At 47.2% G+C, this 27,064-nt stretch overlaps 1 protein-coding gene across 1 annotated transcript in view; it reads left to right on the forward strand.

Annotated features, from left to right (window-relative positions):
• LOC104300065 (collagen alpha-1(VII) chain-like) overlaps window positions 1-27,064 on the forward strand; it is a 142,318-nt gene that overhangs the window by 54,953 nt on the left and 60,301 nt on the right. The window contains exons 20-46 of the mRNA XM_054177846.1: window positions 237-376; window positions 732-855; window positions 3,641-3,784; window positions 4,077-4,267; window positions 5,756-5,887; window positions 7,159-7,233; window positions 9,289-9,369; window positions 9,464-9,490; window positions 10,999-11,043; window positions 11,747-11,815; window positions 11,931-12,017; window positions 12,698-12,724; window positions 12,886-12,939; window positions 13,902-13,973; window positions 14,801-14,836; window positions 15,121-15,156; window positions 16,145-16,177; window positions 18,099-18,170; window positions 19,259-19,318; window positions 20,105-20,140; window positions 21,234-21,314; window positions 22,020-22,055; window positions 23,108-23,152; window positions 23,439-23,510; window positions 24,187-24,240; window positions 26,243-26,281; window positions 26,456-26,491. Coding sequence (XP_054033821.1) covers window positions 237-376; window positions 732-855; window positions 3,641-3,784; window positions 4,077-4,267; window positions 5,756-5,887; window positions 7,159-7,233; window positions 9,289-9,369; window positions 9,464-9,490; window positions 10,999-11,043; window positions 11,747-11,815; window positions 11,931-12,017; window positions 12,698-12,724; window positions 12,886-12,939; window positions 13,902-13,973; window positions 14,801-14,836; window positions 15,121-15,156; window positions 16,145-16,177; window positions 18,099-18,170; window positions 19,259-19,318; window positions 20,105-20,140; window positions 21,234-21,314; window positions 22,020-22,055; window positions 23,108-23,152; window positions 23,439-23,510; window positions 24,187-24,240; window positions 26,243-26,281; window positions 26,456-26,491 — 1,904 coding nt within the window. The remainder of the gene's footprint in view (window positions 1-236; window positions 377-731; window positions 856-3,640; window positions 3,785-4,076; window positions 4,268-5,755; window positions 5,888-7,158; window positions 7,234-9,288; window positions 9,370-9,463; window positions 9,491-10,998; window positions 11,044-11,746; window positions 11,816-11,930; window positions 12,018-12,697; window positions 12,725-12,885; window positions 12,940-13,901; window positions 13,974-14,800; window positions 14,837-15,120; window positions 15,157-16,144; window positions 16,178-18,098; window positions 18,171-19,258; window positions 19,319-20,104; window positions 20,141-21,233; window positions 21,315-22,019; window positions 22,056-23,107; window positions 23,153-23,438; window positions 23,511-24,186; window positions 24,241-26,242; window positions 26,282-26,455; window positions 26,492-27,064) is intronic.

A 27,064-nucleotide genomic window follows, 5' to 3' on the forward strand; every position in this document is an offset into this window, starting at 1 on the left:
GGTCAAAACCACTTGGGACTATGACCTTCTCTGCTCTCAGGAGCCAAAATTCTATTAAGTAGTGAAAGTAGACAATATCTCTCAGCACTACCCTGTAGGGCAAAGGTGCTGCCTGCTCACTCATCAACCTTTGACATGACAAGAGGTACTGGGTTTGTTTTGCTGCTCTGAACACAAAACCCCATGCTTCGGCTTTAGGACCTTCAGGTTATGGAGATCCTCTCTTCTCTATGCAGTCTGTGGCAAGTTCAAAGCAGACGTGGGGTTCCTGGTGGATAAGTCCTCAAGTACTGGCCAGAGTAATTTCAACAAAGTGAAGGATTTCCTCTTCCGGATTGTTTCCTATTTTCCGAAGATTGGACCTGAAGGGATGCAGGCAAGACTTTGTTATTCTGTTTCCTGAAGGTGTTTTCCTTCCAAGTGCTCACCTTCTGCTCATCCATGTGAGCAGTCTGATTGCTCACGTGCTATGGATCAGAAAGGCTTAGTGTTGTGCCTAAGACACGTAGTGCTGAGGGACACGGTTTAGTGGTGACCTGGCAGCGCTGAGTTAATGGTTGGACATGATATTAGAGAATTCTGTCACTCTTTGATTCAGTCTGCAAGAAACACAGCCTCTTTCCACTCCCGTTGCACAACTAGTTGTGCTTCCTCACTCAAGGCAGTTTACTGAGTGGTGGCACATTTGATGTGTGCCTGAGCATTTTTCACAAGCCTCTTTCCTTTGGCAGGTTGCTGTTGCTCAGTACGGTGAGGAGCCCAGGGCGGCTTTTTACTTCAACCAGTACCGTGACCGCAACAGCGCCCTGAAAGCCATCAAGGGTCTGCGCTATGCTGGAGGCAACACAAAACCAGGTGAGCTGCACACATAGAGTGGACCTCTTGAGTGTTTCGAACCCATTTACTTACTTAGAAAGTTATAGGATCATAGCATCTGAGAATGTTTTGTGTTGGTAGAGAGATCTTTAAATGTCATCTAGTCCACACCTGCTGCAGTCAACAGGGACATCTTAACTAGATCAGGTTGGTCAGAGACCCAAACAACCTGACCTGGAATGGTTCCAGGGATCACAGAATCACAGAATTATTGAGGCTGGAATAGACCTCTGAGATCGTCAAGTCCAGCCTATGACCTAACACCACCACATTGACGAAACCACGTTGCTAAATGCCACATTTCAATCTTTCCTTAAACACCTCCAGGGATGGCACCTCCACCACCTCCCTGGGTAGTCCACTTCAGTGTCTAATTATCCTTTCCATGAGGAAGTGCTTCCTAACATCCAACCTAAACCTCCCTTGGTGCAGCTTCAGGCTATGCCCTCGTATCACAAGTTGCCTGGGAGAAGAGCCTGACCCCCCACCTTACTACAACTTTCCTTCAGGTAGTTGCAGAGTGTGATAAGTTCCCCTCCTGAGCTTCCTCTTCCCAGGCTAAACAACCCCACTTCCCTCAGCATCTCCTGATAAGACTTTCCCTCCAGTCCCTTCACCAGTCTTGTTGCTCCTTTCTGGACCTGCTCCAGCACCTCAATATCTTTCTTGAAGTCAGGGGCCCAGAACTGCACACAGTACTCAAGGTGAAGCCTTACCAGTGCCAAGTACAGGGGCAGAATTACATCCCTGGTCCTGCTGGCCACACTATTCCTGACACAAACCAAGATGCCATTGGCCATCTGTGCCACCTGGGCACACTGCTGGCTTGTGTTCAGCCAGTTGCCAACCAGCACTCCCAGGACCCTCTCGGCCAGGCTGCTCCCCAGCCACTCATCCCCTAGTCTGTAGCATTGCATAGGATTATTATATCTACCAACATTCTGTGGGCAACGTGGGACAAGGTCTCACCATCCTCATCCTAAAATATTTCTTCCTTTTATCTAGTTTAAATTTTTAGTTTAAAACCATCACCATTTGTCCTGTCACAAGAGGCCTTGCTAAAAAGTCTGTCCCTAGCTTTCCTCTCAGCCCCTTTAAGCACTGAAAGGCCACAAGAAGGTCTCCCCAGAGCCTTGTCTTCTTCAGACTGAACCACCCCAACTCTCTCAGGTTTTTAGTCTTTATGGTCCAAAGCTCTTTTAAATTTGAGAGCAGAGGATTGAGTTTAGTTTTATTTTCAGAGATTATCTTTCCAACTAGCCTGATGTCCTTTGTCTGTTTTTACTACTTTGTTCTAGTTTTACTATCGAGTTTCTTGTCGTTGTTTTATAGCTTTGTAGGCACCTGGGGGGCATTTTTATACCTGGCTTGGAGACAAAGCCCATAACCATTAGGTGAGGAGAGTTGATGCTGAAGCATCCTTATTGCCCACTGTATGCATATTTTAATCAGCAAATTCTGACAATTACTGCTGTGTTGCCCTAACAACGATGCAATGACCCCTCTCCCATTTTCATGGTGGGTCATCACATGATGTCTCTTTTCCACCTCCATTGTGCAACAGCTCTTCATCAGCTCAACATCTCAGAAATTCAGGCACTTTTGTCTTCTGTAGTTAAGAAGTTTAGAGACAGACAATGCTTTCCACCCACTCATTCCCAGCAGGACAGGAATATCTGATTCCCTGAAGGTACATGAGCAGGAATTATTAAAATCAAGAATTCAAGGTAGGTAGTTTTAACTGTACCACTTTTCAATGACCTTATCAATGTCTTCTTATCAGACAGTGTAAAGGGAATCTTTGAGGCACCATGTATATTGACTGAAGGCTTATGTCATAGAACCAAAGAATCGTTTATGTTAGAAAGAACCTTTTAGATTATTGAGCCCAAACATTAACCCAGCACTGCCAGGTCACCACTAAACCATGTTGCTCAGCACCACATCACCTCACTGGGCATCCTGCTCTAGGGCTTGACAACCCTTTCAGGGAAGAAATTGTTCTAATGTCCAAGCCAAAACCCCTGTGGTGCAACTTGAGGCCATTTCCTCTTGTTCTATTGCTTGTTTCTTGGGAGAAGAGAACAATCCCCACGCGGCTCCAACCTTTCAGGGAGCTGCAGAGAGCCAGAAGGTCTCCCCTCCTGTTCTCCAGGTTAAATAACCACAGTTCCCTCAGCTGTTGCTCAGAAGTCTTGTTCTCTAAACCCTTCACCTGGCTTAGTGGTATTGATCATGAACACATTCAAATAAGGCTCATCAAAACACAAGAATTTCAATGGGACTGGTTAGGGAAAGCAGGTGTGGAACTGGTGAAACTGTCGATTCCTGGGTATCCTTGCCTCTCATCCTTCTTTTTGTGGAAGTTCTGTCAACAGAGACATTGTAGTCCTCATAGGATTCTTTCCATACAGTTTTGGGGCTTCTTAACCACTTCAGCTTAGTACAGAAATCTTTGTGAAACTTTCCTGGTCTTCCTAAAGGTGTTTGGAAATGGGAGGTCTGTGGATATTTTCTGAAGTCTGGGAAAAATCCTTCAGTAATTTATGTTTCCTTTCCAAAATTGTCTGCTGAATTCAGCCTGAACTATCTCAGCCAACCTAATGTACCACTTTCTTCCCTCAAAAGATATTGCCCCAAGCTAGGGGCTACAATTCACTCACTGAATGCCCTTTTTCCTCCATCTGTGGAAGAAGACCCATAGTCCCCATCTGCAGACCTGATTTTGGGCAGGTTTCCACCATGTTTCTCCATGTTTGCTCAGGTCGTGGTATAAGCTACGTGCTGAAGGAGTTATTCCAGACCTCCAGAGGGATGAGAGCAAATTTCTCTCACATGGTGGTGCTTGTGACTGATGGGCAATCCCAGGATGATGTGTTGCTACCAGCCAGAGTAGCCCATGCTTTAGGTAAGAGTTGTCTTGTGTTTCCAGAGGCCTTGGTTCTCCATGAACTTCCAGAGGATTGAGGATGTCTGCCCTTTGAATGCCTTTTCAGTTTCCTTCACTCCTATATCCTTTTTTTCTTTCTGTTTCTGGCTTGAGCGTCTTGATTTGCTATAACTCACTCACTCTGCTTCAGGTGACTTCTCACGTGGCTACTGGTCCCAGCAGAGGTGATGAACAGGAAGATTGTGTTGAGGGGTTTGGAAATTCTGATCTCAAACATGTTTGCTTCTGTTGAGTGAGTGATGTGTTTCAGGGATCCGTGTCATTGCTGTGGTTGTCTCAGGAGCTGACCCCGCTGAGCTCAACAGCATTTTGCTGCAGCAGAACCTCCAGGACGTTTTCTATGTCAGCACGTTCGATGACTTTCCTCAGATCCTCCAAGAGCTGATTGAAGTCATTTGTTCTGACCTTCAGCCTTCACAGGCTGAGCTACCATCTAGGGAGGTGAGCTCCTTCACAGACTTTTAAATACAAGCCAGCTTGCTTGGTATGGCTCCTGCACAAAGATAATTTTTTTCCTTGAGCTATGTTTCAAAGCAAAGTCAGAACACATTTAGGACACCGTGTCCAATCCTAACCTCACTTACTGTCTAATCTTAGCGATAAGGAACAACATTTTCAATGTCAAGGGAGCGGACTTGAGTTCAGCAAAGCTTCTGTCATTGTCTCCTCACAGGGAAGCTTAAGAAATGTGGGTTAGGTGAGTGGACATTGGGTTGGATGAGAACTGGCTAAAGGACAAAGCTCAGAGAGCTGCAAGCAGGGATGCAGAGTCAAGTTGGAGGCCTGTAGCTCATGGTAGTCTCCAGGAGTCAGTAGTGGGTCCAGTTTTGGTCAATATCAGGTGGGATGGGACAGAGTTGACCCTCAACAGGTTTTCTGATGATAACAAACTGGGAGGAGTGGCTGACACTCCATTAGGTGATGCTGCCATTCAGTGAGACCTGAACAGGTTGCAGAGTAGCAGAAGAGGAACCTCATGAAGCTCAACAAGGGCAAGTGTTGGGTCCTGGTCCTGTGGAGGAATGACTCCCTGCACCAGCAGAGGGGAGGAGGTGACCTACTGGAAAGCAACTCCTCAGAGAAGGACTGGGGAGTGCCGGTAGTCAAGTTCACCATGAGGCAGTGATGTGCCCTCACGGCCAAGAAGACCCTAGGTCTCCTGGGTTGCATTATGAAGATCATGGCTGCAGGTTGAAGGACGTTCCTCTCCCTCTCTGCTCTTCACTAGTGAGGTTGTAGATGGAGACCTGGGTCCAGTTCTGGGCTTCCCAGTTCAGGAGAGACAGGGAATTACTGGAGAGAGTTTGGCAGAGGCTCTCTGAGAGTGGAGATTTTGAGAGGACTGGAGCATCTCTTGAGGAAGAAAGGCCATGTAGCCTGGAGAAGAGAAGACTGGAAGGGGATCTTCTCAATGCTCAATGAAAGCTAAAGGGGACGAGGCCAGAGTCTTTTCAGTGGTGCTTAGTGATATGACAAAGGGCACAAACTGGAACCCAGGACATTCCACCTGAATATGAGGTGAAACTTCTTTACTGTGAGGGTGCTGGAGCACTGGTGCAGGCTGCCCAGAGAGATTGTAGAGTGTCCCTCTCTGGAGAGCCTTCTAACCTATCTGGGCATTGTGATCCTGCGCAACCTGCTGTGGATGACCCTGCTTTAGCAGCAAGGTTGAACTAGATGATTTCTAGAGGCCCCTTCCAACCCTTATCACGCTGGGGTTCTGTGAGTCAGGGAAGCCAGAATGCAGCGTTGGGAGTTTTGTTGCATAAGGCCCTTGCAGGAGCAGAGGACTTCAATGTCTTACAAATCTATTGCCGCCTTCTAAGTTCATTTGATGGGTGGGTTATTGGCATGGATGTGAGCTCAGCTGCAGACCATCTCCACCAATAGTTGGAGGATCATTAATCAAAGCCAAATTCCATGCTGTAGGTTGCCAGACATGAAGCCAACCAGCAAGAGCCATTTGATGACACAGAGAACAAGCCATATGTCCCTGATGCTTCATCAGCTGAACAACATATCAGAAAAGAAAAGGAGACTTGTGGACCTTGGTGTTTAAAGGTGAGAATTAGTTCATTCGTGTCTTTTCAGGAGGTTATTTATATTTCAAAGATACATTGGCCACTGCTCAGGTCATGTCTCATACTTTTGTGGTGTGCAGTGGAATTATATCAATGTCAAGACCTTTAACTTTGGAAACCATGGCCATGTCTGGAGAGGTCATCCTAGAATCTGCCGTTTCAACATGGGAAATGCAGCAGCATCCTCTTCTCTTTCTCAGCAAACCAATGAAATGCATAGGTTCTGCTTCATATCTGCCAGCCCCATGCAGCTTTCCCAGATTCACAGATTGCATCACGTTGGAAGAGAGCCACAAAGGTCATCTTGTCCAACCTCCCTGCAGTGAGCAGTGACACATCCAACTAGATCAGGTTGCCCAGGGCCATATCAAGTCTGATCCTGAATGTCTCCAGGGATGCTCTGGCATCTCGGATAGCTTGAAACTCCACGTGAAGTGGTGAACAGACCAATAAGCTGCTGCTGCTCTTTACTTCAGAAATAAAATGTCAGGAAGCAAATCTATCCATCCCTTTTACCAAGCATAAAGCTAGAGGACAGAAAGAACAGTAGGACAGCCCAACTTCCATGTGCTGGTCTAATGACTTTACTGATGTGACTGCAGCCAGCAAGACTGAATACTCAAGTGTTAGCTTTACTGGATGAAATGGAGGTCTCCATAACAGTTGGTGGACAGCCAGTCATTGTGGTCAATAAAGTCAGGAAATGATTCACTTCACAGGTAAATGTCCACACCATCAGGTGGTGATGTTTATGTTGTGACAGTCTAAAATGAGGTAAGAATATTGTCTGTAAGTAGCTGAATGAGAATCTGTATCTCTACCAAACTCCTTTTCACAATTTCTCCCATGGATGAGGAAAATGGAGTTGACATTACTGTGAAGTCTTGTAGATATGTATCCAAGATCATTTAGAAGCTCTCTGAACCAGAAAGAAGATCCTGAACTGTGGATTTGATATAGGCCAAGGCTTCTTGATGCAGCAATACATTCCCTGACTGCATTCTGTCCTCACACAACTCTATGTTCTTCATCCTGTTCTCCCAAAGTCAGTGCAGGCCAGAGACAAAATAATGCATAACCTCCAAGGGACCTCCAAGGTCTAAGGATATGAACAGGTCTCCTGGGTGGTCAACTTTGCTTCTTCCTTTTATTGCATAAGCCAAGGAGTCGCTCTGGTTTGGGTTTATTTACCATCCTCTAGTGGATAAATCATTTCCTGATCATTTGTTCTATTTTCCTTTTCCTTTCAAGACCTTCAGGGGCTCACCAGCTCACAGAGGTTATGACCCACACAGCTTCACTACAAAGGGAGAGAAAGGAGAGCGGGTGAGTCCACCAGATGAAACATCCATTTGGATAATTGATATGCAAATAAATTATTAGAACCAAGGAATAGATGTAGCAAAGAATCATCTTCAGATCTTTTGGGTTGGTGTTTTCATATATCCTGCTCCATGCTGGCTTTGAAAACAGGAAAGAGGATATCTGAGTACGCTGACCACTGGGGATTCTGTCAAGCAGTACAGAAAGCTAGAGCTACATGAAACCCTATTGATGGGCCAAGGCCGGTGGGATGAGGTTCAACAACACCAAGTGCTGGGTCCTGCACCTGGGTCACAACCACCCCAGGAACGCTCCAGGCCTGGGGAAGAGCGACTGAAAACTGCCCACTAGAAAATAAGTTTAGGGTGCTGGTTGACAGCAGCTGAAGATGAGCCAGTGTGTGTGTGCCCCGATGGCCAAGGTGGCCAACAGCATCCTGGCTTGGATCAGCAAGAGTGTGACCAGCAGGACCAGGGAGATGGTTCTCAAGTACTTGGCTCTAGTGAAGCCACACCTCGAATAATGGCTTCAGGTTTGGGCCCCTCAGTCCAAGAAGAACATTGAGGCGCTGGAGCAGGTTCTAAGAAGGGCAAAAAGCTGGTGAAGGGTATGGAGTAAAAGTCTTGTGAGAAGCAGCTGAGGGAACTGGAGAAAAAAGAGGCTGACAGGTGACCTCCTCATTCTCTACAGCTGCCTGAAAGGAGGTTGGAGCCAAGTGGGGGTCAGTCTCCTCTTCTAGGTTATAGGAGAAAATCCTTGGCTCTGGGAAAGAAGAGGAAACACCCCCAACTTGCCCCAGGGGAGATTAAGGTTGGACATGAAAAAAAATTTCTCCCCCAGAAAGGTTGTCAGTGCCTGGAGCAGGCTGTCCAGCACAGTGGTGGAGTCCGCATCTCTGGAGGGACTTCAAAACTGTGTAGATGTGGTGGTGAGGGACACGGTCTAGTGATGACCTGGCAGTGCTGGGTTAACAGTTGGACTTGATGATCTGAAAGGTCACAGTATAACCAAGGTTGGAAGAGACCCCAAGGATCATCAAGTCCAACCTGTCCCAACAGACCTCACAACTAGACCATGGCACCAAGTGCCACGTCCAATCTCCCCTTGAACACCTCCAGGGACGGCGACTCCACCACCTCCCTGGGCAGCACATTCCAATGACGAATGACTCGCTCAGTGAAGAACTTTTTCCTCACCTCGAGTCTAAACCTCCCCTGGCACAGCTTGAGACTGTGTCCCCTTGTTCTGGTACTGGTTGCCTGGGAGAAGAGACCAACCCCCTCCTGTCTACAACCACCTTTCAGGTAGTTGTAGAGGGCAATGAGGTCACCCCTGAGCCTCCTCTTCTGTAGGCTAAACAATCCCAGCTCCCTCAGCCTCTCCTCACAGGGCTTGTGCTCAAGGCCTCTCCCCAGCCTTGTTGCCCTTCTCTGGACACGTTCAAGTGTCTCGATGTCCTTCTTAAACTGAGGGGCCCAGAACTGGACACAGTACTCAAGGTGCGGCCTAACCAATGCAGAGTACAGGGGCACAATGACCTCCCTGCTCCTGCTGGCCACACCATTCCTAATACAGGCCAGGATGCCATTGGCTCTCTTGGCCACCTGGGCACACTGCTGGCTCATGTTTAGGTGGGTGTCAATCAGCACCCCCAGGTCCCTCTCTGTTTGACAGCTCTCCAGCCACTCTGACCCCAGCCTGTAGCTCTGCATGGGGTTGCCGTGGCCAAAGTGCAGCACCTGGCACTTGGACTTGTCAAATGCCATCCCATTGGACTCTGCCCATCTGTCCAGTTGGTCGAGGTCCCTCTGCAGAGCCTTTCTACCCTCTAACTGACTAACATCCGTTCCCAACTTGGTGTCATCTGCAAACTTGCTGATGACTGACTCAACCCCCTCATCCATATCATCAATGAAGATGTTAAAGAGGATGGGGCCCAGCACTGATCCCTGGGGGTCGCCACTGGTCTTTTCCAGCCACAACAATGTTACGATTCTATGAAGCTCTTTGAGTTTTCAGGCCTGCCATAAGCTGTATGCTGTTCCTTCCCATGTTTAGGGCCTGCCTGGGAAGGATGGCGTTCCTGGGCTGCCAGGCAGACGAGGACAGGCAGGTCCTCCTGGCGCCCCTGGACTCATGGTATGGTTTTGCTTTTATAAACTTTGTCAAAGTGTCATTCAAAAGAAAAGTGAGCAAGTCTCTCAAACCTTTCTCTCCTCCTTCTCTTTTGAAGGGTCTCCCTGGCATCCAAGGTGATATTGTAAGTATTTTGAAGACATCAAAGGTCACCAATGCACTGAGACCCTCAAGCTTTGCTTTTAGCTGCCTTGAGCAGGACAGAAAGTCCAAGTGACCCATTTTGCTTTTATGAGAGGGCTGTGCTGTCACCAAATAGCTCCACATATGTTCCCTTCTGCTCAGAAACCAGGCAAGCAATACAGTATGGACATGTTTCTAACCAATTACAGAGTTGTGCAGAAGATGGCCAAAGACTACAACTCTGCTTTCACTCATATATATGAGTCCTTCTGCATAATCATCAGCAACATCTTTTCTTCAAAGACTTTATTCAAAAACTCCATCCATGCAGATCAACCAAGCCTCCTGTGCCCTTGTTTCTACTAATTGTTCCATGCTGTCGATGTCATGATGATGGCACAACTTTGCACACTAGATCAGCAGTCGTGAATGTCCCTCTCCTGCTTTTGCCATGCTTCTGTTAATAGATAACTGTTTGACCAGCTAAAACACCCTTGTCTCTGAGAACTTTAAAGAGAAGGGACTGGTACCAAGGTGCCCAGGTTATCTGAAATGCTTGAGGATTTCTAGGGTAAATATCTAGGGCTGGAAAATAGAGGTCTAGGTGGACACTGCGAAGGCAAGCAGCAGAGACCATCACAAACGGCACAAGACACCAGTTGAACTGAACCACTCATCTCCACTGGCTTATATGGGCTGTAAAGAGCCAGTTCTTGTATAGAAGCAACATTTAAGTGGCACCATCTTGCACTTAACTCAATCTTTCAGGCTCAGTTCAGTTGCTTTGAGTCTTCTCTTCTTCTTTAGTCATGAGGTCTGTGGTGACAGGTTGGACTTGATGATCTTTGAGGTCTCTTCCAACCTTGGTGATTCTGTGATTCTCGTGTCATTTGCCATGTACTGTTATCCCACTTTTCCTCTAGCTCATGCTCTGGAAGGACATATGTCTTCCATAAATCCTGCCAGCCCCATGCCTTGGGTACCTGGGGGTATCTCAGAAATCCCAAGACCTCTATGTTTGGTTATTTGGATCAAACTGCTGTTGTCTGTGATGAGGTAGGACCTATAACATGGTTTGTGATGTTTGTGAGCCATGGTATGCATGGACCACAGGAGTCCAAGAAGAACCACTGCAGCCACTGAATGCCCCATCTGACTGTCTTCTCCTGATGGATTAAATAAGCAGCTTAAAAGGGAATTAAACTTCCTTAGACAGTTCTGTAACCTGAGCATAGAATCATGCGACGGTTTGGGTTGGAATGGATCTTAAAGATCTTCTAGTTCCAATCCCCTGCCATGGGCCCCTGCCCTCTTCCTACTGGACCAGATTGCTCAAAGCCCCATCCAGCCTGGCCTTGAACATTTCCAAGGATGGGACATCAACAACTCTGAACAGTCTGTTATAGTGCCTCACTACCCTCACAACTATAGTGATGATGCCACTATGATGGTCTTGTGGGTGGTTTGCTGTTTAATGCTGCAGGATTGATTTTACTTTTTTCATTCCAGGGACCTCCTGGCTATCCAGGACCAGCTGGGCCAAAAGGAGACAGAGTGAGTTTCGTTCCTGGGTTTCACTGGGGGAAAGCTGTTGTGTTGCTCTGATCTTTAGTTTCTAAGCATTTGCACAGTGACCTCTGGTGAACCTCTGAGCTGTATGTAACTAGTTCTGCATTGCTGGTCTTGAACTTAGGGAGCTGTCCTTCAGCTTTGCTAAGAGGAATCTGATGTCTTTGTGGAGAAAAGTGTTCGATCCTTTGGCACATTTCAGTTGGTTATTTGCAGTAGGAGGTAGCACTTAGTTGGATCATTCTTCCTTTCTGAGTTTCCACGATGAACAAAGCCTGTTAGCATGTGTTTAAGAGACAAAAAGTTAAGGATTCAATACCCATTGTTGGCATAGGCAGATCCCAGGAGCTGTTGTCCTGTCCCCAACCCCCAGTGCACATTTCTCTCCATCCTTGCATCCATTTGAGTTACCTGTATGGTTACAGATCAGGGAATGTGTCCTGCTGAAAGCCAACCTACTCTTTTTCCCATGGATTAATGTTCTCCTATGCCAATAAGCAAAACTCACATCATGGCCTTGAGGTTTCTGGTACCTCTGCTACAAGCAGGTGGTTTGGGTTTGTAGTACACCAAAGAACTGGTTTGGTTTTAAAGCTGATCATGAAGTTGCCCCTAAGTCATGAAAGAACCTGCACCTGGACCTCCCAACACAGGTGTATCCTGTGTATCCTCCTCTCTTTGTGTGCAGGGCGAACCAGGCTATGTCCTGGGAGGAGTGGAGGTGATTCCTGGCAGAAACGGTCAGCCTGGCACTCCTGTGAGTATCATACCCAGGTGTGGTGGACCCTTCATCCTCTCAAGGGCTAGCAGATAAGTAAAGGGAGCTGAGAGAGAGCCCACATCCCTCTCTTCCCTGGCTTTCATTCTTCCAGGGAGAGAAAGGGCAGCCAGGAGCTCCTGGAGTAGCAGGACCACCAGGTTTACCAGGACCACCGGGACCACCAGGAATCTCCATCAAGGTAAGCATGATTTTTTGAAGTATGGTTCTGTGATGTTGTACCACAGAAAGAGAAGACCTGGCACAGTCCACAATCTTTGGATACTGTTCATTCAAGGGCCCTGGGAACACACATTTCTTCTCTCCATCATGGGATTCTCCCATTGAGACAACAAAAAGGCACTCTGTAAGATCTTCCCTTTGTTAGGGCCCTGCTGTTCAACAGAGTGGGCACTGGTGATGGAACTCAAAAAGGTCATGACCAGCCCTCTCTGACTTGAGGCCAGATTCAGTGGTCAATAAGACTTTTCCTGCTCCAAGTCCCTAGGAGGGTTGTTTGGCATCTGGAGTGAAATTCACAGAACTGCTTATGTTGTGCACAAACAAACTTGCACTGATGGTTGTCACCAAATGTCTCTTTGCACTGGGGATGAGTCAAGAAGTCTCAGCAGACACCAAGAGACCTGAGTTCCCTTCCTGTATCCTAATAGTGGAGGCTGACACCAGATATTGCAGGTTAAGGTGTCTGGAGCATGCGAGACAGCAGACACCTCTATGAAAGCTCTGTCCTCCTTCATGGGTGGGAGTTTTGGTCTCTGGGCTTGTCAGCCTGCAGGAATGTTTTGCTGGGACTAAGTCTAGAGAAGACACCCTCTCTGAGATACCATCCCATGGTAATTGTCCTTGTCCTTTATGTTTCAGGGTGAGCCAGGGGATTCAGGTATCAGGGTAAGTACCTGAGTTTGGTTTTCACTTTTACATGTGATGAGAAGACTTTATTATTCCTAAGCTGCCCAATAGGCTCTGGTTTCCATACCTACCTAGATGTCCATCAAGACCCTTGAAGGGCTGCTGTGCCTTGCATTAAGACTGTCCTCTGCTTCATGCAGGGCCCTCGTGGGAGGAGTGGCCTCAAGGGTGACAGAGGAGGCATGGGAGAGCCGGTGAGTGGTCCATCAATGGCCAGTTGCTGAGGAATAGATGTTGGCCGTGGTGGGAAGGGGTCATAGGCCTCTGGATGCCCTCTGCCACATGGGGTGGCTACAAAAGGACAATGTCTACTGCCAGTTCTCATCAGCTACCGCGCTGAGATGCCTCACTCTGCTGATGAGGGCTGGCAGATTAAGCAGAGCCCATCAATTTTTTCTCACTTTGTCATCTTCATCCTGTTGACCTGTCACCAAGGAGTTGCCAGCAGGGAAATATTAGAAACCCTGCGAAGATCCTGGAATAATGGTCACTGGTGTTGCCAAAAGCAAGGATGTGCTCTTCCTCATGGCATGGAGCAAAGCTGCGAGAAGTGCATCCATCACGGTGCTCACAATGATGATCAGGGGATGGCAGAACCTCTGCTGTGAGGACAGACTGAGAGAGTTTGCATTGTTCAGCCTGGAGAAAAGATGGCTGCAGGGAGACCTTTCAGTAGTACAAGAGGGCCTACAAAAACGATGGAGAGACATGGGGAGTGTAGTGATAGGATGAGGGGTAATCGTTTCAAACTGAAAGAGGGGATATTTAGCTTAGATATTAGGAAGAAATACTTCACTGAGAGGATGGTGAGACACTCAAATAGGTTGCTCAAAGATGTTGTGTATGCCCCAACCCTGGAAATATTCAAGATTAGGCTGGACAGGGCATCCTTGCTCATGGCAGTGGAGGTTGAACCAAGATGATCTTAAAGGTCTCTGCCAATTTAAACCATCCTATGGTTCTATGAAAAAGGAGATTTGGGAGCACATAAACAACCCTATAAATCCTCATTGCAAAGGTGTGTTCAGGTGGACAGATCTAGGTGTACATTTCAATGCTTCTGTCTCTACAGGCTTAAACCCAACCTTTTGCTTTAGTGTGATTGGTAACAAACTGTTTAGGAGAAAAATATTTGATGATGTGTCTTCCTTTTCAGGGGAAACCTGGCTTGCCAGGCCCTGCAGGGCTAGATGGTATTCCTGGACTGCCTGGACCAAGAGGAGAAAAGGTCGTTAGTTGTATCAGATGCTTTCTGAATCCATTAGCCCAAGGAGAAACTGAGAATAGCCAAGGAAAAGTAATAGCATGGTAGACAGTGCAAGTAGAGCCATGTCAGACACTGAGATGCTGAAGCTCATGCAAAGAAGGGCAATGAAGGTGATGAGAGGTCTAGAGAGCAAGTCCTATGAGTTGCAGAGAGATAAGAGAACATCTTCTCGGCCAGCTTTTTACCCCAGGGTATAAGCATTAAGAGACAGTGCAGGCTTCATTAAGCAGCTGTAGATACCTCCAGCATTGTGCTTGCACTCCCTTTGTGGAAAGAAGGACCCACTGGGGAGTGGGAGTCATCCAAAACCAGGTCAAGACCTTGTGCTTCCTAAATTGTGCAGAAGTTGACCTAGATCAGGACATTTACCTCATGGATGTCTGATGTGACATGAAGGAAGGGCAACAGAGATGGCTAAGGTCTAGACCACAACTCCTGTGAGGAGCAGTTAAGGGAACTGGGGTTGATTAGCCTAGAGAAAAGGAAGCCAAAAGAAGACCTTCTTGCTCTCTAAAACTCCCTGACAGGAGGTTAGAGCAAGATGGGGTTCTTCTGTTCTCTGTACTTGGTGTCTTGGTAGATGGAAGCCAGGAGTCCTAGAGGAGATAGGCATGAGGATTTTCACCTCACCCAAGAGCCCCTTATAGCTGTCTGGCAGGGATATCTTGTAGTCAGTGAAAAATCAGGCTGAAGACCATTCTTTGGGTGGGAACTTGTGAGAAGCAGCAATCCAAAGTCCTGAATCTCTGGGTTTGGTCTCATGGAAATTACCTTTTGATGTCTTACAGGGACTCCCAGGACCTCCAGGGCAGAAGGGAGACCAAGTAAGTCAAACAGCATGAGAACATGTCTCACTAGCTCACCTGAAGATGTTCTGACTTTGCCCAGCTTGTCCCATGTGCATATCTTTGACAATCACAGCTGAGTGGTGTTTATAAGGGGCTTATGTAGAGATGAAGCCAGCAGGGATGCCCTTGAGGCTCACCACAAGCTCAGCATCTGAGATGAGTTTTGAGGGTTTTTTAAGGAGCAGATGAGGGAGAGTAATAAGCAGAACATTTTCATTGTTCCAGACTCTTTGTTCATTTCATGCCCTCTTGCCTTGCAGGGGGACCCAGGATTTCCAGGTGCTCCAGCTATGGGCGTAAGTATGAGAGGATTACTTGTTCTTGCGCTATAGTCATGCAGCCTCACCACCAACAGTGCCAGAAGAAAAAGGACCAAGAGAGAGATGCCCCACTGAACTGCAGGAAGAACTAATGGACTATTTCCTTGACCCTCCAGACAACTTTGTCTTCTGCTTGCTTGCTCCACTTTTTGTCTTCCCAGCCATGCACCACAGCTGCTCATTGACTCCCCAGAGGAGCTTCACTATTGTGCAGGAAACATAAGCATAAAGCCTTCCCACCACTGAAGCCTTGTGCTCCAGCACTCAAGATCCCCATTCACAATGGGGTTGTACTGGTTTCTGCTGAAGCAGCATTGCTAATGGGTCTTATTTGCCTTATTCCCATGTGGAAACAGGGTTTCTACAGTCTCCTCTTCATGTCCCTCTAAATGCTAGGGTAGCTTTAAGGAAAAACCTTGGTGGTGCTCATCTCTGAATGCCTCACAGCATTGCTGAAAGGACTGTGGGAGTAGTTGGTGGTTGCACTAAGGACTGAGACAGGCTGACATGTCCTGGAGGGTGCTTGGACAAGCAGGACATCTTAGATAGTAATGCTGATAGAATTATGTTGGAGATACAAGATGGGAAGACAGCTCTGCAGTCTCTAAACCCAGCTCAGGGCTGCTCTGCAAGGTCAGTACAGACTCATGGCTGTCCAAAGGCTGGTCCTTCATGTGTGTTAGCAAAGGCTTGAGCAGTTCTCTGCCAGTTACGCCTTGCTTGTGAACCATTGTTTAATCCCATCCCTGGAGCTAAAACCTGCTGAAGTTGGTGAAACCCCTTCACAACCTTCACTGGTTTAGGGATTTGGCCTGTAGACCTTCCTGGTGTTTGATGACCCAGTTTAGGCGACGGGGTTTCTGGTTTATGGCAAAGCTGAAGTTCTCTTTCTTTGGAAGAGCACAGGGAGATAATTTTTTCCCCCAACTAAGAGAACATTTCTGTGATTTCTTTTCATCCTCAGGTTTTGGGACCTCCAGGAAAGAAAGGTGTCAGGGTAAGTCCACTAATGAGCACTGGTTGAAACTTAGATGAGACCTACAGCTGAAAAAGTAGGGACTGGACCATGTTTTACCAGCTGAATCACATGCCCCTTGTGACTGACTGGAGAGGAGACGTTGGCAAAGTAGCAGTAGTCTTGCCCTGCTGATATTTCTTTTATTAACATTTTGTTCCTGCCATTCCCTGTCTCACCTCAGTCCATGGGGAAATTTGGGGGTTCCATGTGCCAGTTTTAGAGGTAGAGCTCACTGAAGCACAGATCCAGCCCACTCACAGAAGATATTTTCCAACTAGGAGAGGTACAGACATAAAATCAAATCATGGCTGATGCTGGAAGGGACTTCTAGAGATCTCTAGTTCCATCTCCTGCTCAAAACAGAGCCAACTTCAGAGCTGGTTCAGGTTGCTCAGGATCTTATGTGCTCTGCATCTCCATGGATGGAGGTTTTCCCACCTTCCTGTGCCCCTGTCCTCCCTGTGACTGGAAGAAATTGAGTTTCTTGTACTAGGGAGAGGTCTGAGAGAAAGTTATTCTCTTTGTTGTCCACATTGCACACCTGCTTCTGAAGTGGCCTTGTGGTGGAACATGACCTGTGGTATCTTAGTTGTTTCTGTTCTTCATAGCTCATTGCAATCTGTAGAGAAATAAAAGACCTCCATTATTCATGTAAGGAGGATTTGCTACAGGACTGACTCCTCTTGGCTTTTTGACATCCATGAAAATAGCCAACAGAGCTTCATGCTCACCCATTAGGGACAAGAGGTTCTGTCCTCTTCACTGAGCTTGGATGATGGACCTACCAGCCTTTATTGGGGTTTTTGTCCAGGCTGCTCAATGTTGGTTAGCGAAAACATCTCTCTTCTTTTAGGCTAGTTGCAGTTTATGAGTGTCCTAGGACTTTTGCAGTGGCCTCATGGTGAAATGTGAGCTGGAATATCTTAAATGTCTTTTCTTGATACCTCATTGCTAACCTGCAGATCATAGAATCCTAGAATGGGACCTCAGAGGCATCCACAACCTCCCTGGGCAACCTGTCCCAGAGTCTCACCATCCTTGTACTGAAAGAACTTCATAAGAGCCGGTCTAACCCTATTCTCCCTCAGCTTCAAACCATTTCCCCTTGTCCTATTGTTGGACACCCTTATGAAAAGTCCCTCTCCAGCCTTCCTGTAGGAAAACATCAAGTATTGGAATACATCTATGAGGTTCCCCCTGAGTCTTCTCTTTTCCAGGCTGAACAAGCCCAGCTCCCTCAGCCTATCTTGATAGCACAGGTGCACCAGCCCTTGGATCATCTTTGTGGCCCTCCTCTGGGCTCACTCCAACATATCTGCATCCTCTTTATGGGGACACCAGAACTAGACACAGTATTGGAGATGGGGTCTCACAAGAGCAGAATAAAGGGGCAGAACCACCTCTCTTGACCTGGTGGCCACACTCCTCCTGATGCAGCCCAGGATGCAGTTGCCTTCTGGGCTGCATGAGGGAATGCTGGCTTCTGTTGAGCTTCTCACCAGTCAATACACCCTAGTCTTTTTCTTCAGGGCTTCTCTCAACCCACTGTGCACCCAGTCCATATTTGTGCCTGGGACTTACCCAGCCCAGATGCAGAGAAGAAGAAAAGGTCTCCATTTTATCCTCCTTATATGACTCTAGATGTACTCGTAGTGCTCTCCAGTATACCAGAAGCATGGCTGGAGCAGGTCTAACCACTATGATGAGTTTTGTATGCAGAAGCCCAGGTATCACAGAGAAAGCTTCAGCATAACCCCAGAGCTGGCTGGCTGAGTGTCTTTGGTAAAGGAATGGCTTTTGAAGTGTATTAGAAATGCAAAATGCAGCTCCAGGAAGCCACATGAGCATGGCTTGGATTCCTGCGTTATGTTATTAACTCTGGGAATGTTTTTATACACAGGGAGATACTGGGCCAACTGGTGCCCTGGGACCACAAGGAGACAAAGGAATACAAGGAGAAAAAGGAGAGAAGGTAATGAACTTGCTTTTCTTGGCATGCCCTTTATGGGAAGAAGGGTTTATTCTGTTTATGTGTATACAAAAGAAGCTCTGAGGCAGATAGAATTCTTTCCCAAGTCGTGCTGACAAGGACCACCCATGTGCTGAAAGCCATGGGGAGACTTGACATATGGCAAAAGTTCCTTGAGATGAAGGTTCAGCACAAGAGAGACATGGACCTGTAGAAGCAGGGCCAAAGGAGACCACAAAGGTGATGGGAGGGCTGGAAGCCCTCTGCTGTGAGGCCAGGCTGAGAGAGTTCGGGTTGTTCAAGAGGGGATTGGACGTGGCTCTTGGTGCCATGGTTTAGTCATGAGGTCTGTGGTGACAGGTTGGTCTCTATGATCTTTGAGGTCTCTTCCAACCTTGGTGATTCTGTGATTCAGCCTGGAGAAGAGAAGGCTCTAGGGAGATCTCCTGGTAGTATTTCAGGACATAAAGTGGCGAGTAAGAAAGCTGGGGACAAACTTTTGATCAGGGCCTGTTGTGACAGAGCAAGGGGGTGAAGGTTTTGTGAACTAAGAGGCAGATTTAGACTGGAGAGAGAGAAGGAATTATTTTATGCTAAGAATGGTGAGACAGTGGCCTAGGTTGCCCAGAAAGGTTGTATCTTTTCCATTGCTGGAACCATTCCTGGTAAGGTTGTTTGGGGCTCTGAGCAACCTGCTCTAGGTGAAGTGCTTCCTGCAGAGGTGTTGGATTAGGTGACCTTTAAAGGTCTTTTCCAACCCAAGCTATTCTATGATAATGAGTGGAGCAGGATTGTGCCGCCACAGCTTGTGCATGATGATGTAATTGCAGCCAAGATCTGCAAGATCAGGATAGGGAAACCGAGGCACATGTTTGGTTCCCCAAATAACTACTGAAAGTTGAATCTCCACAACAGCATTCCTCAGAAGTGGCAAGGAGCATGATTAGGAGTGGAGAAGGGACCATGAGGACAAACTGAGAGGTAGTATCAGCACAGGGTTTAGCCCTAGCACGCTCTCTGTCATAGAGGTGTGGAGAGGAAAAGCTCCTCAAGCATTACACTCAGACATGCATCATGATTGATTTTTGCAGGGGAATCCAGGTTTTGGCATTCCTGGTCAGCCTGGGCTGAAGGGAGATCATGGTGACAGGGTGAGTGGGACAACATGCTGGGTGTGGAAAGGGGAAGGCTAAAAAGGCCAAACTGGGAGTTCAGGGGCTAAATCTCTTTGTCACCTCCATGCAGGTGAATCTAGAATGTTCAGCCATCAAACCTGTCACCAGCAAATTAATTTTGGGGTGGTGACAAGGAGATGGGCTGTTACCCTATGCTGGTGATCCCAGAGTGGTCTTGTGTACTGGGGTAGTTTGCACCTGACTATAGAATACAGAGGTTCTCCAAAATGTAATGAGAGTCTGGAATGAAGCTCAGATGATCAATGTTCAACTGAGAATTCTGTGAACAGCAAAGCCAAGGAAGCTCCATTTCCAATACTTCTGTGTCCTGAAGGTAAACTTGGCCTTTACCTATCCTGACTTTTGAGTCTAAGAAGGTACAAGCTAAGGTGGTGGCTCTCACATGAGTTCACTGATGTCAAGTAAAGTTTGGATTAACAACCTGTTGTCCCCTCTTATAAAGATGTTAATAGTCCCTTTTATTTCAAGGCAGCAAAAACTTGCAAAACCTCCTATCTTTGAGGTCCCCACTCTCTATCAAAGTATTAACAATATCAGACTGGGGAAGGTGGGTGTTTCTAGACAATGTGTACTCCAGCACCTCCTCACCTCTTAGGACACCACCTATGGCTGCAATCAAAGAGCAGTTTTGCAGCACTGAGTGTGATGTTTACACCCATTAGACCCCATGGAAGACCCTCACCTGTAATTATTCTACCTGTCTAATTATTGTCAGATCATTAATTGCCTCTATTTCTGCAGGGAAATGTAGGCTTGTCTGGAAAACCAGGTCAGAAGGTGAGTTCATGGAGAGACTGCAACAAGTGAAGCATTGTCTCATGACTGTCACCCAGTCTCTGTGTCACCCCAAGCATCTTTGCCATCAGGCTGATGTCAAAACATAGGGAGACCTTTCGAAAGCTGGAAGATGCAACCAAATCCTGCTTTGATGGAGTGTCCATGTGGCATCCCTGGGTAGAAAATCAATGAAAAGATGCAAGAAATGAGACCTTAGATCCTGCAAATCCCAGCTTGTAGGATTTTTCCTAGCAAAGGTTCAAAACTGGTCAAGAGATCTGGAAAACATCCGAAATGTGGTGTTTGTTCAGTGAATCTGTCTTGCTGTGTGCATTTCTCAGACAGTGATGTTCCTCAGGTTTGGCTGAAGGAACCTGAGAGTTTGGGAAATGTTATAGCACAATACACAGCTTGGTGAATGGAATATTTAGGGTGCAACAGCTTCATGGCCACGGAGAAATTGGATGTTGGAAGTGATAGATGAGCTGCATCTAGGATAGGCTGTGTTAACAAAATGTGTTAATGCAGTTGCAAACTGGAGAAGGCAGCAAGAGGTATTTTGGGGTGGAAGAAGGCATGGTGGTGTGTTTGGGTGATGAAGAAAGTATCCATTGTACAAACATTAAGCAGAGCAGACTTGTAGGTACCCATCCATGACAGCTCAGCTGATTTTACATAGGAATAAAAGTTAAAACACAGGAGGGGAACTGACCCAGTGTGCCCACACTGCTCTCTCAAGACTGGACCCATCTTCTGGGTCTCTGCTAACAGGCCACCTCAACGGAGCTGAAAAACTTCCTGGAGGTTGAGAACCTCATAAGAGTGTCCTGCAGTGTTGGCCAAGGCTTCTTGTAGGGTCTGGATGGACTATGTTAAAGACGGATGCTCTTCAGCCTAGCCTGTTGAGCAAGTGTTGACCACAGTCCCTCCTAGTTCAGAGTAGATGCTCTGAGCCCAACCTTCAGCTAGAAATGTGGAAGGAATTGTGTGACTATGGGGCCTGGCATGCTGCCTGAATCTGTCCTGCAACGTCTGAAATGTGAGGACTATGAAATACAGAAGAGGAAAGTAACAACAGTCTTGTTTTCTTTAGGGGGACATAGGTCTGAAGGGAGAGAAAGGTGAACCAGGAACACCTGGGAAACCAGGCGAGTCCGGACTAAGAGGTAAAGATGTAAGTAGAAGCCAACAGTCCAGGTAGATGGTTGTGCTGAACCCCCTGAGATGCCACTTTCCACCAAGGAAACAACCCCAGGTTATGGCCTTGCAGTAGCAAGTAGAAACATCTGGAGTGCTGCATCCAGGTTTGGGCTCCCCATTTCAAGAGACACAAGGAATTACTGCAGGAAGTCCAACAGGGAAGCTACTAAGACAGTTAAGGAACTGGAACGTCTCTCAGACAAGGAAAGATTGAGAGACCTGTGGTTGTTTAGCCTGAAGTAGAGGGGATCTTTTCAATGCTGATCAATATTTAAAAGGTGAAGGTCAAGAGGATGAGGCCAGTCTCTTTTCAGTGGTGCCCAGTGACAGGACAACGGGCAGTGGGCACAAACTGGAACAACAGAGATTCCACCTTGCTGTGAGATTGCTGGAGCCCTGGAGCAGGCTGCCCAGAGAGGTTGTGGAGTCTCCTGTTCTGAAGGCTCTATCTGCCTGGACACAGTCTTAAGCAACTTGCTGTGGGTGAGCCTGCTTTAGCAGTAGATCTGTTGCTGAGGGACATGGTTAAGTGATGGACTTGGCACTGCCTGCTTAATGGCTGGACTTTACGGTCATATAGGTCTTTTTGAGCCAAAACACTTCTATGATTCTGGGTAATTAGAGTAAAAGAATTGTCAGAGGCAGGAACATAACCTGGGACTTCTGTGTTATGTCATAGGGAGAACCAGGGAAGAAAGGCACCTCTGCGACCAAGGTAGTCAATGGGGAGCCCAAACCTTCCAGAGTCACATAAGTACTAAGCCTGGCAGACTTACTCACAGATGGAGCTCTGGGTACAGCAGTGCAGGAGAAGGGCTACACTGACTAGAATGTAGGTCTATGCAGCTCACTTTCAATGGTGACCAGCTTCCCTGGAGGGCCTCAGAACAATGCCAAAGTAGGATGTCCTGTGTGAGAAGTGACATCTTATAGGTTTGACAGCTCTTGGTAGATTTTGTTGCTGTGAATTTAGTCACCTCAAGTAAACCCTTAACACCCTCAATCTTCCTGGACAAGGCATTGCACAGGTTAGTCAAGCAGCAGCTGGAAAAACAGCTTGGATTTGTTTTGAAGCTGACCCCTGTTCATTTTATTTCCTGTTGACTTGTCCTTGGGTTAGAGGAGACTGTGAAGAGCACACTTCAGCTTGCCCTGGGCTTTTCTGTCTCTTATTCTAGTGTTGGTTTCATCTTCCAAATATAAAGGCTGTAAAAGCAAGACCAGAAAAGATCTAAACTATGGATAGTTTTGTTGGTGGGTTTTGGGTGTTTTCTGGAGAGTGTTCTTCACACTCTGCTGTAGATTCAGAAAACAGATTGTCCCAAGTAATAGTGAGATTTGGTAGAACCAACCTCATTTTTCTCCTAAATGAGAATATTCTACTGTCACCCTAATCCTTCTGCCCAGTTTACTTCATTAATGGGACTGTTCTAAAACCCCACCCCCGATTTAAAACATCACAGATGAACAGAAGATTGCCTCCATCCTCATTTTCCAAGCTTTATGCAGTTCCAAAGAGGAGATCTCACCTGCTTTAGAAGTACTGGAATGGTAGGTGGACCTGATTCTCTTTCCTCACACTGGGTCTTCCAGGTATAAATGCAGTAAAATTAGTATCATCGATGGAAGTGGTTGGATCTTGGCAGTACTGGATCAAAATAGGAGCTTCATGGTCTTAAAGGCCTCTTCCAACCAAAACAATTCTGTGATTCTAAGGTTCAGCCTGATGGAAGTAAGCTTTTAAAAGCTCTTACTCCTCTCATTTAGGGAGAAGATGGTGTTCCTGGAGTACCAGGAGAGAGAGGAATCAGGGTAATTATTACTATTAATATTATAACTTTCTGCTCAGGTGAGTGGTGGGACATCAAGAAATGCTGCTCTGCTGCTGCCCAGGGACTCCTGGGAAGTGCAAGAGGAGAGGACTTCCTTCTCCATCCCAACAGGAATCCCTGCTTGGAAACATCCATGTGCAAATATTTCTTTCCTGGGTGAAAAATCATAGTAGAGGGTAGCATTTATTGGGTTTGCTTAGCTTAGGGTTTTTTTAACTGCAGGATGTGTTCTGTTTCTGACTGCTTCTCCAAATCCTTTCTTGCAGGGTCCACATGGACTCCCAGGATGGCCTGGAGAGCAAGGGATAAAAGGCAATACAGGACAGCCTGGAAAGGACGTAAGGCAATCACTAAAGAGAAGTTGAGAGAGGGAAGACTTGCCTTGGTGCTGGGCAGCACTGAAAGGAGTCTGGCCCCATGCCCTTGCCCCACACCCTTTAGCTCTTGCTGAGCATTGAGTAGATCCCCTCTCAGGCTGCTTTTCTCCAGGCTAAGCAGCCCCAGGTGTCTCAGCATTTCCTCCTCACAGAGATGCTTCAGGGCCCTCAGCACCCTTGCAGCCTCTGCTGGACTCTCCAGTAGTTCCCTGTCTGTCTTGAACTGGGGAGAGCAGAACTGGGGAAGGAGAACCTCCTTTGACCTGCTGGCCACACTCTTCTTCATGCCCTTAGGACATCATTTACCTTCTTGGCCATGGGGGCATGTGGCTGTCTTACGGTAAACTTGCCCATCAGCACTCCAAGTTCCTCCTCTGCAGAGCTGCTTTCCAGCAGGTCAACCCCCAACCTGTACTGCTGCAGGGGGTTATTGCCTCCCAGGTACAGGACCCTACGTTTGCCCTTGTTGAACTTCATGAGATTCCTCTCTGCCCAGCCTTCCAGCTTGTCCAGGTGTTGTTAGTCTGGAGCCAGTATGGGATAGTGCGCAAGAATGCCACAATATGTGATGAAACCACCTTCTGCAGTGGGAATTTCAGGGGGAACAAAGAACTAACCTGTTCCTGATGCATTACAGGGACATCATGGGATGGATGGCTTGAAAGGTGAAAGAGGTCCTCCAGGCCCAAAGGTATGTCCTGAATGCATGAAGACATCTTTGTGACAGTGCCATTGTGTTCTGCTGGCCAGAGGGAAAGAGCATCCATCTTGGATCTGTTGTGACCCCCTAAGAAGTTGGGCTCACAAACTTGTGGTCACAGTGATGCTGTAGTCCTCCAACTTGATTAACCAGATTCAAACATTCAGGTAGGAGGATGTGCCCTACACATAGCCAGTTCAGCCACTGCACCCCACACTGCACCTTCTTTATCCCAGCAGAGGTTGGCATGGAGATGCAACCCCATCAGGACCTTTCTGGTGCCCTTCATTCCACCGGAATCTGTCAACAGCAAAACCGGATTTCAGTGAAATGAAGCTCATCAGAGAGGCAAGTCAGCCCCCACCTCAAGAGATGTTCCTCACTCCAGCACTGAACCTCTCAAGCCATTGCAGCTCTTCTGTGGTTTCAACTGTGGTGCTGAGCCAAGATTACTCACCTGCAAAGAGTCAAAGAGCCAGGCAAAGACAGATCATACAATCATAGAATTGTTTTGGTTGGAAAAGGCCTTTGAGATCATTGAGTTCAACAGGTAACCCAGCACTGCCAGGTCGCCACTAAACCATGTCCCTCAGCACCACTCCAGATGGCTTTGAAATCCCTGCAGGGATGGGGACTCCACCACTGCCCTGGGCAGGCTGGTCCAAGGCTTGACAATCCTTTTTGGGAAGAAATTGTTTCTAATGTCTAGCCTAAACTTCTCCTTGAGGTTTAGGCACAACTTGAGACCATTTCTTCTATGACAGAACACAGATAGACAGCTCATCTATGCAGTTTACTGTTGGGAGTTCAGCCCACTGGAGATATTTAACCCAAACTGTGTGTAGCAGTAAGGATTGTGTGTAGCAGTAAGGATGGCCACCGATGCCATGACACCTCCAGTAAGGACTGACAGCCATGATGGCACTTCGACCATCCTCCTTCTTGCACCTCTGCGCAGCTATAACAGAACTGAAGCATTGTGGCACTGAAGGGGCCTCAAAACTCTGCTTTTTGACATGGTGTGCATGGCCAAGAAAGGGAGCAGAGGTGCAAAGCTCTCACCCAAATGTCATATTAATGATGCACATGCTCAGCTGTGGTCCTGGCTGGTCCTAAGAAATGCAGCCAGGAACTGTGTCAAATCACGCAATCGCTTCAGTTGGAAAAGATTCTTAAGGTCATCAGGTCCAACCATTCTCTAACTCTACCAAGTCTGGTGCTAAACCACATCCCCCAGTTCCACATCTCTGGGGCTTTTAAACACCTCCAGGGCATTACAGTATTTGAAAACCCTCTCAGTGAAGAAGATTCTTCTAATGTCCTGCAGTGCAACTTGAGGCCATTTCCTCTTGTTTTGTTACTGTTCCTTGGGAGGAGAAGCAAACACCAGCTGGCTCCAACCTCCTTTCAGGGAGCTGTAGAAAGCAAGAATGTCTCCCCTCAGCCTCCTTTTCTCAAAGCTCAACAACCCCAGGTACCTCAGCTGTTCCTCACCAGATATGTTCTTCAGACTCTTCACCAGCTTTGTTGCCCTTCTCTGGACATGCTCCAGCACCTCAATGTCCTTCTTGGTCTGAGGGTTCCAAAAGTGAATCCAGCACTCGAGGTGTGGCTTCACTAGTGCTGAGTACAAGGGGAAAATCCCTGCTCTGGTCCTGCTGGTCACACTATTGCTGGTCCAAAGAGGATGCTGTGGGCCTCCTTGGCCATACACTGGTTCATGTGTCAACCAACACTCCCAGGTCCTTCTCTGTTGAACAGTTTCTACCCACTCTTCCCCAAGCCTGGAGCACTGCAGTGGAGGACTGAAGGAGCCCATTGAGCAGGGTGGGATTCAAATCCCCTCTCTTTGCCAATGGGGATTTTTCTGGGGGTTGAAGCATGCACTGGTAGAAGAGTAGGGACCAGATACATGACTCCTGCTTCTCCTCAGAGCTCCTCTTGCTGATCATCAAGAATAATGACTTAATGAGTTGTTCTTGTTCATTTGAAGGGAGAACCTGGTCCACCAGGCAAAGGAGTGGAAATGAAGGTAAATAAAATAAAAATTATAGAATATATTAATATTCAAAACACCTCTTTCTCTGTCTGGTGTTGGGATGGCAGAGGGTACCCTGTGTGTCCCCAGGCTTAGCATCAGCCACCTGCAGGACCACCTTCCTGGGCTGGAGACATGAGAAGTTCTGATCTGTCTTTTCTCTTGCAGGATCTGGAGGGGTTTTTTGAAGCAAATGGTATCAAGGTAGGTAATGCTTTGACCTTTCTTCCAATAAGATGTTTATATATTTAAATGCTTCTTGGATGGCTTTCCTGCTGCTTTGTTTTGGCGTAGGCGGTGGCTTTGATGCCCATGTGACATTGAGACTTGGCAAATACCCTTTAAGAACTTGGTGCTGCCACCTGGGTTGGCAATGGGTCTGCAAAACCAAATCATCCTAGAATGGTTTGGGTTGAAAGGGACCTAAGTATCATCTAGTTCCAACCCGCCCTGCCATGGCCAGGGACACCTTTCACTAGACCAGGTTTCTCAAGGCTCTGTCCAACATGGCCTTGAACACTTCCAGTGAGGGGTCATCTACAGTCAGCAAGAGGAGAGCCACACAGCCCTCTGGGTGCTCTGATCATGCTGTGTGTCCTGTTCAGCTCAAAGTCCACCCTATGCAGTTCCTTACTTGTAATACAAATAATACCACTCTACAATACAACAGTGCTAGGCTGGTGGCCACACCTCCACTCTCAAGACAACCATCACGAACAGAAAGTGTGGTGAAGCTCAGCTTTTAGTATCTGCTGCAGGTACTTCATAGTTGTGCTA

The sequence above is a fragment of the Dryobates pubescens genome, chromosome Z, assembly GCF_014839835.1.
Source record: "Dryobates pubescens isolate bDryPub1 chromosome Z, bDryPub1.pri, whole genome shotgun sequence".
NCBI classification, from domain to species: domain Eukaryota; kingdom Metazoa; phylum Chordata; class Aves; order Piciformes; family Picidae; genus Dryobates; species Dryobates pubescens.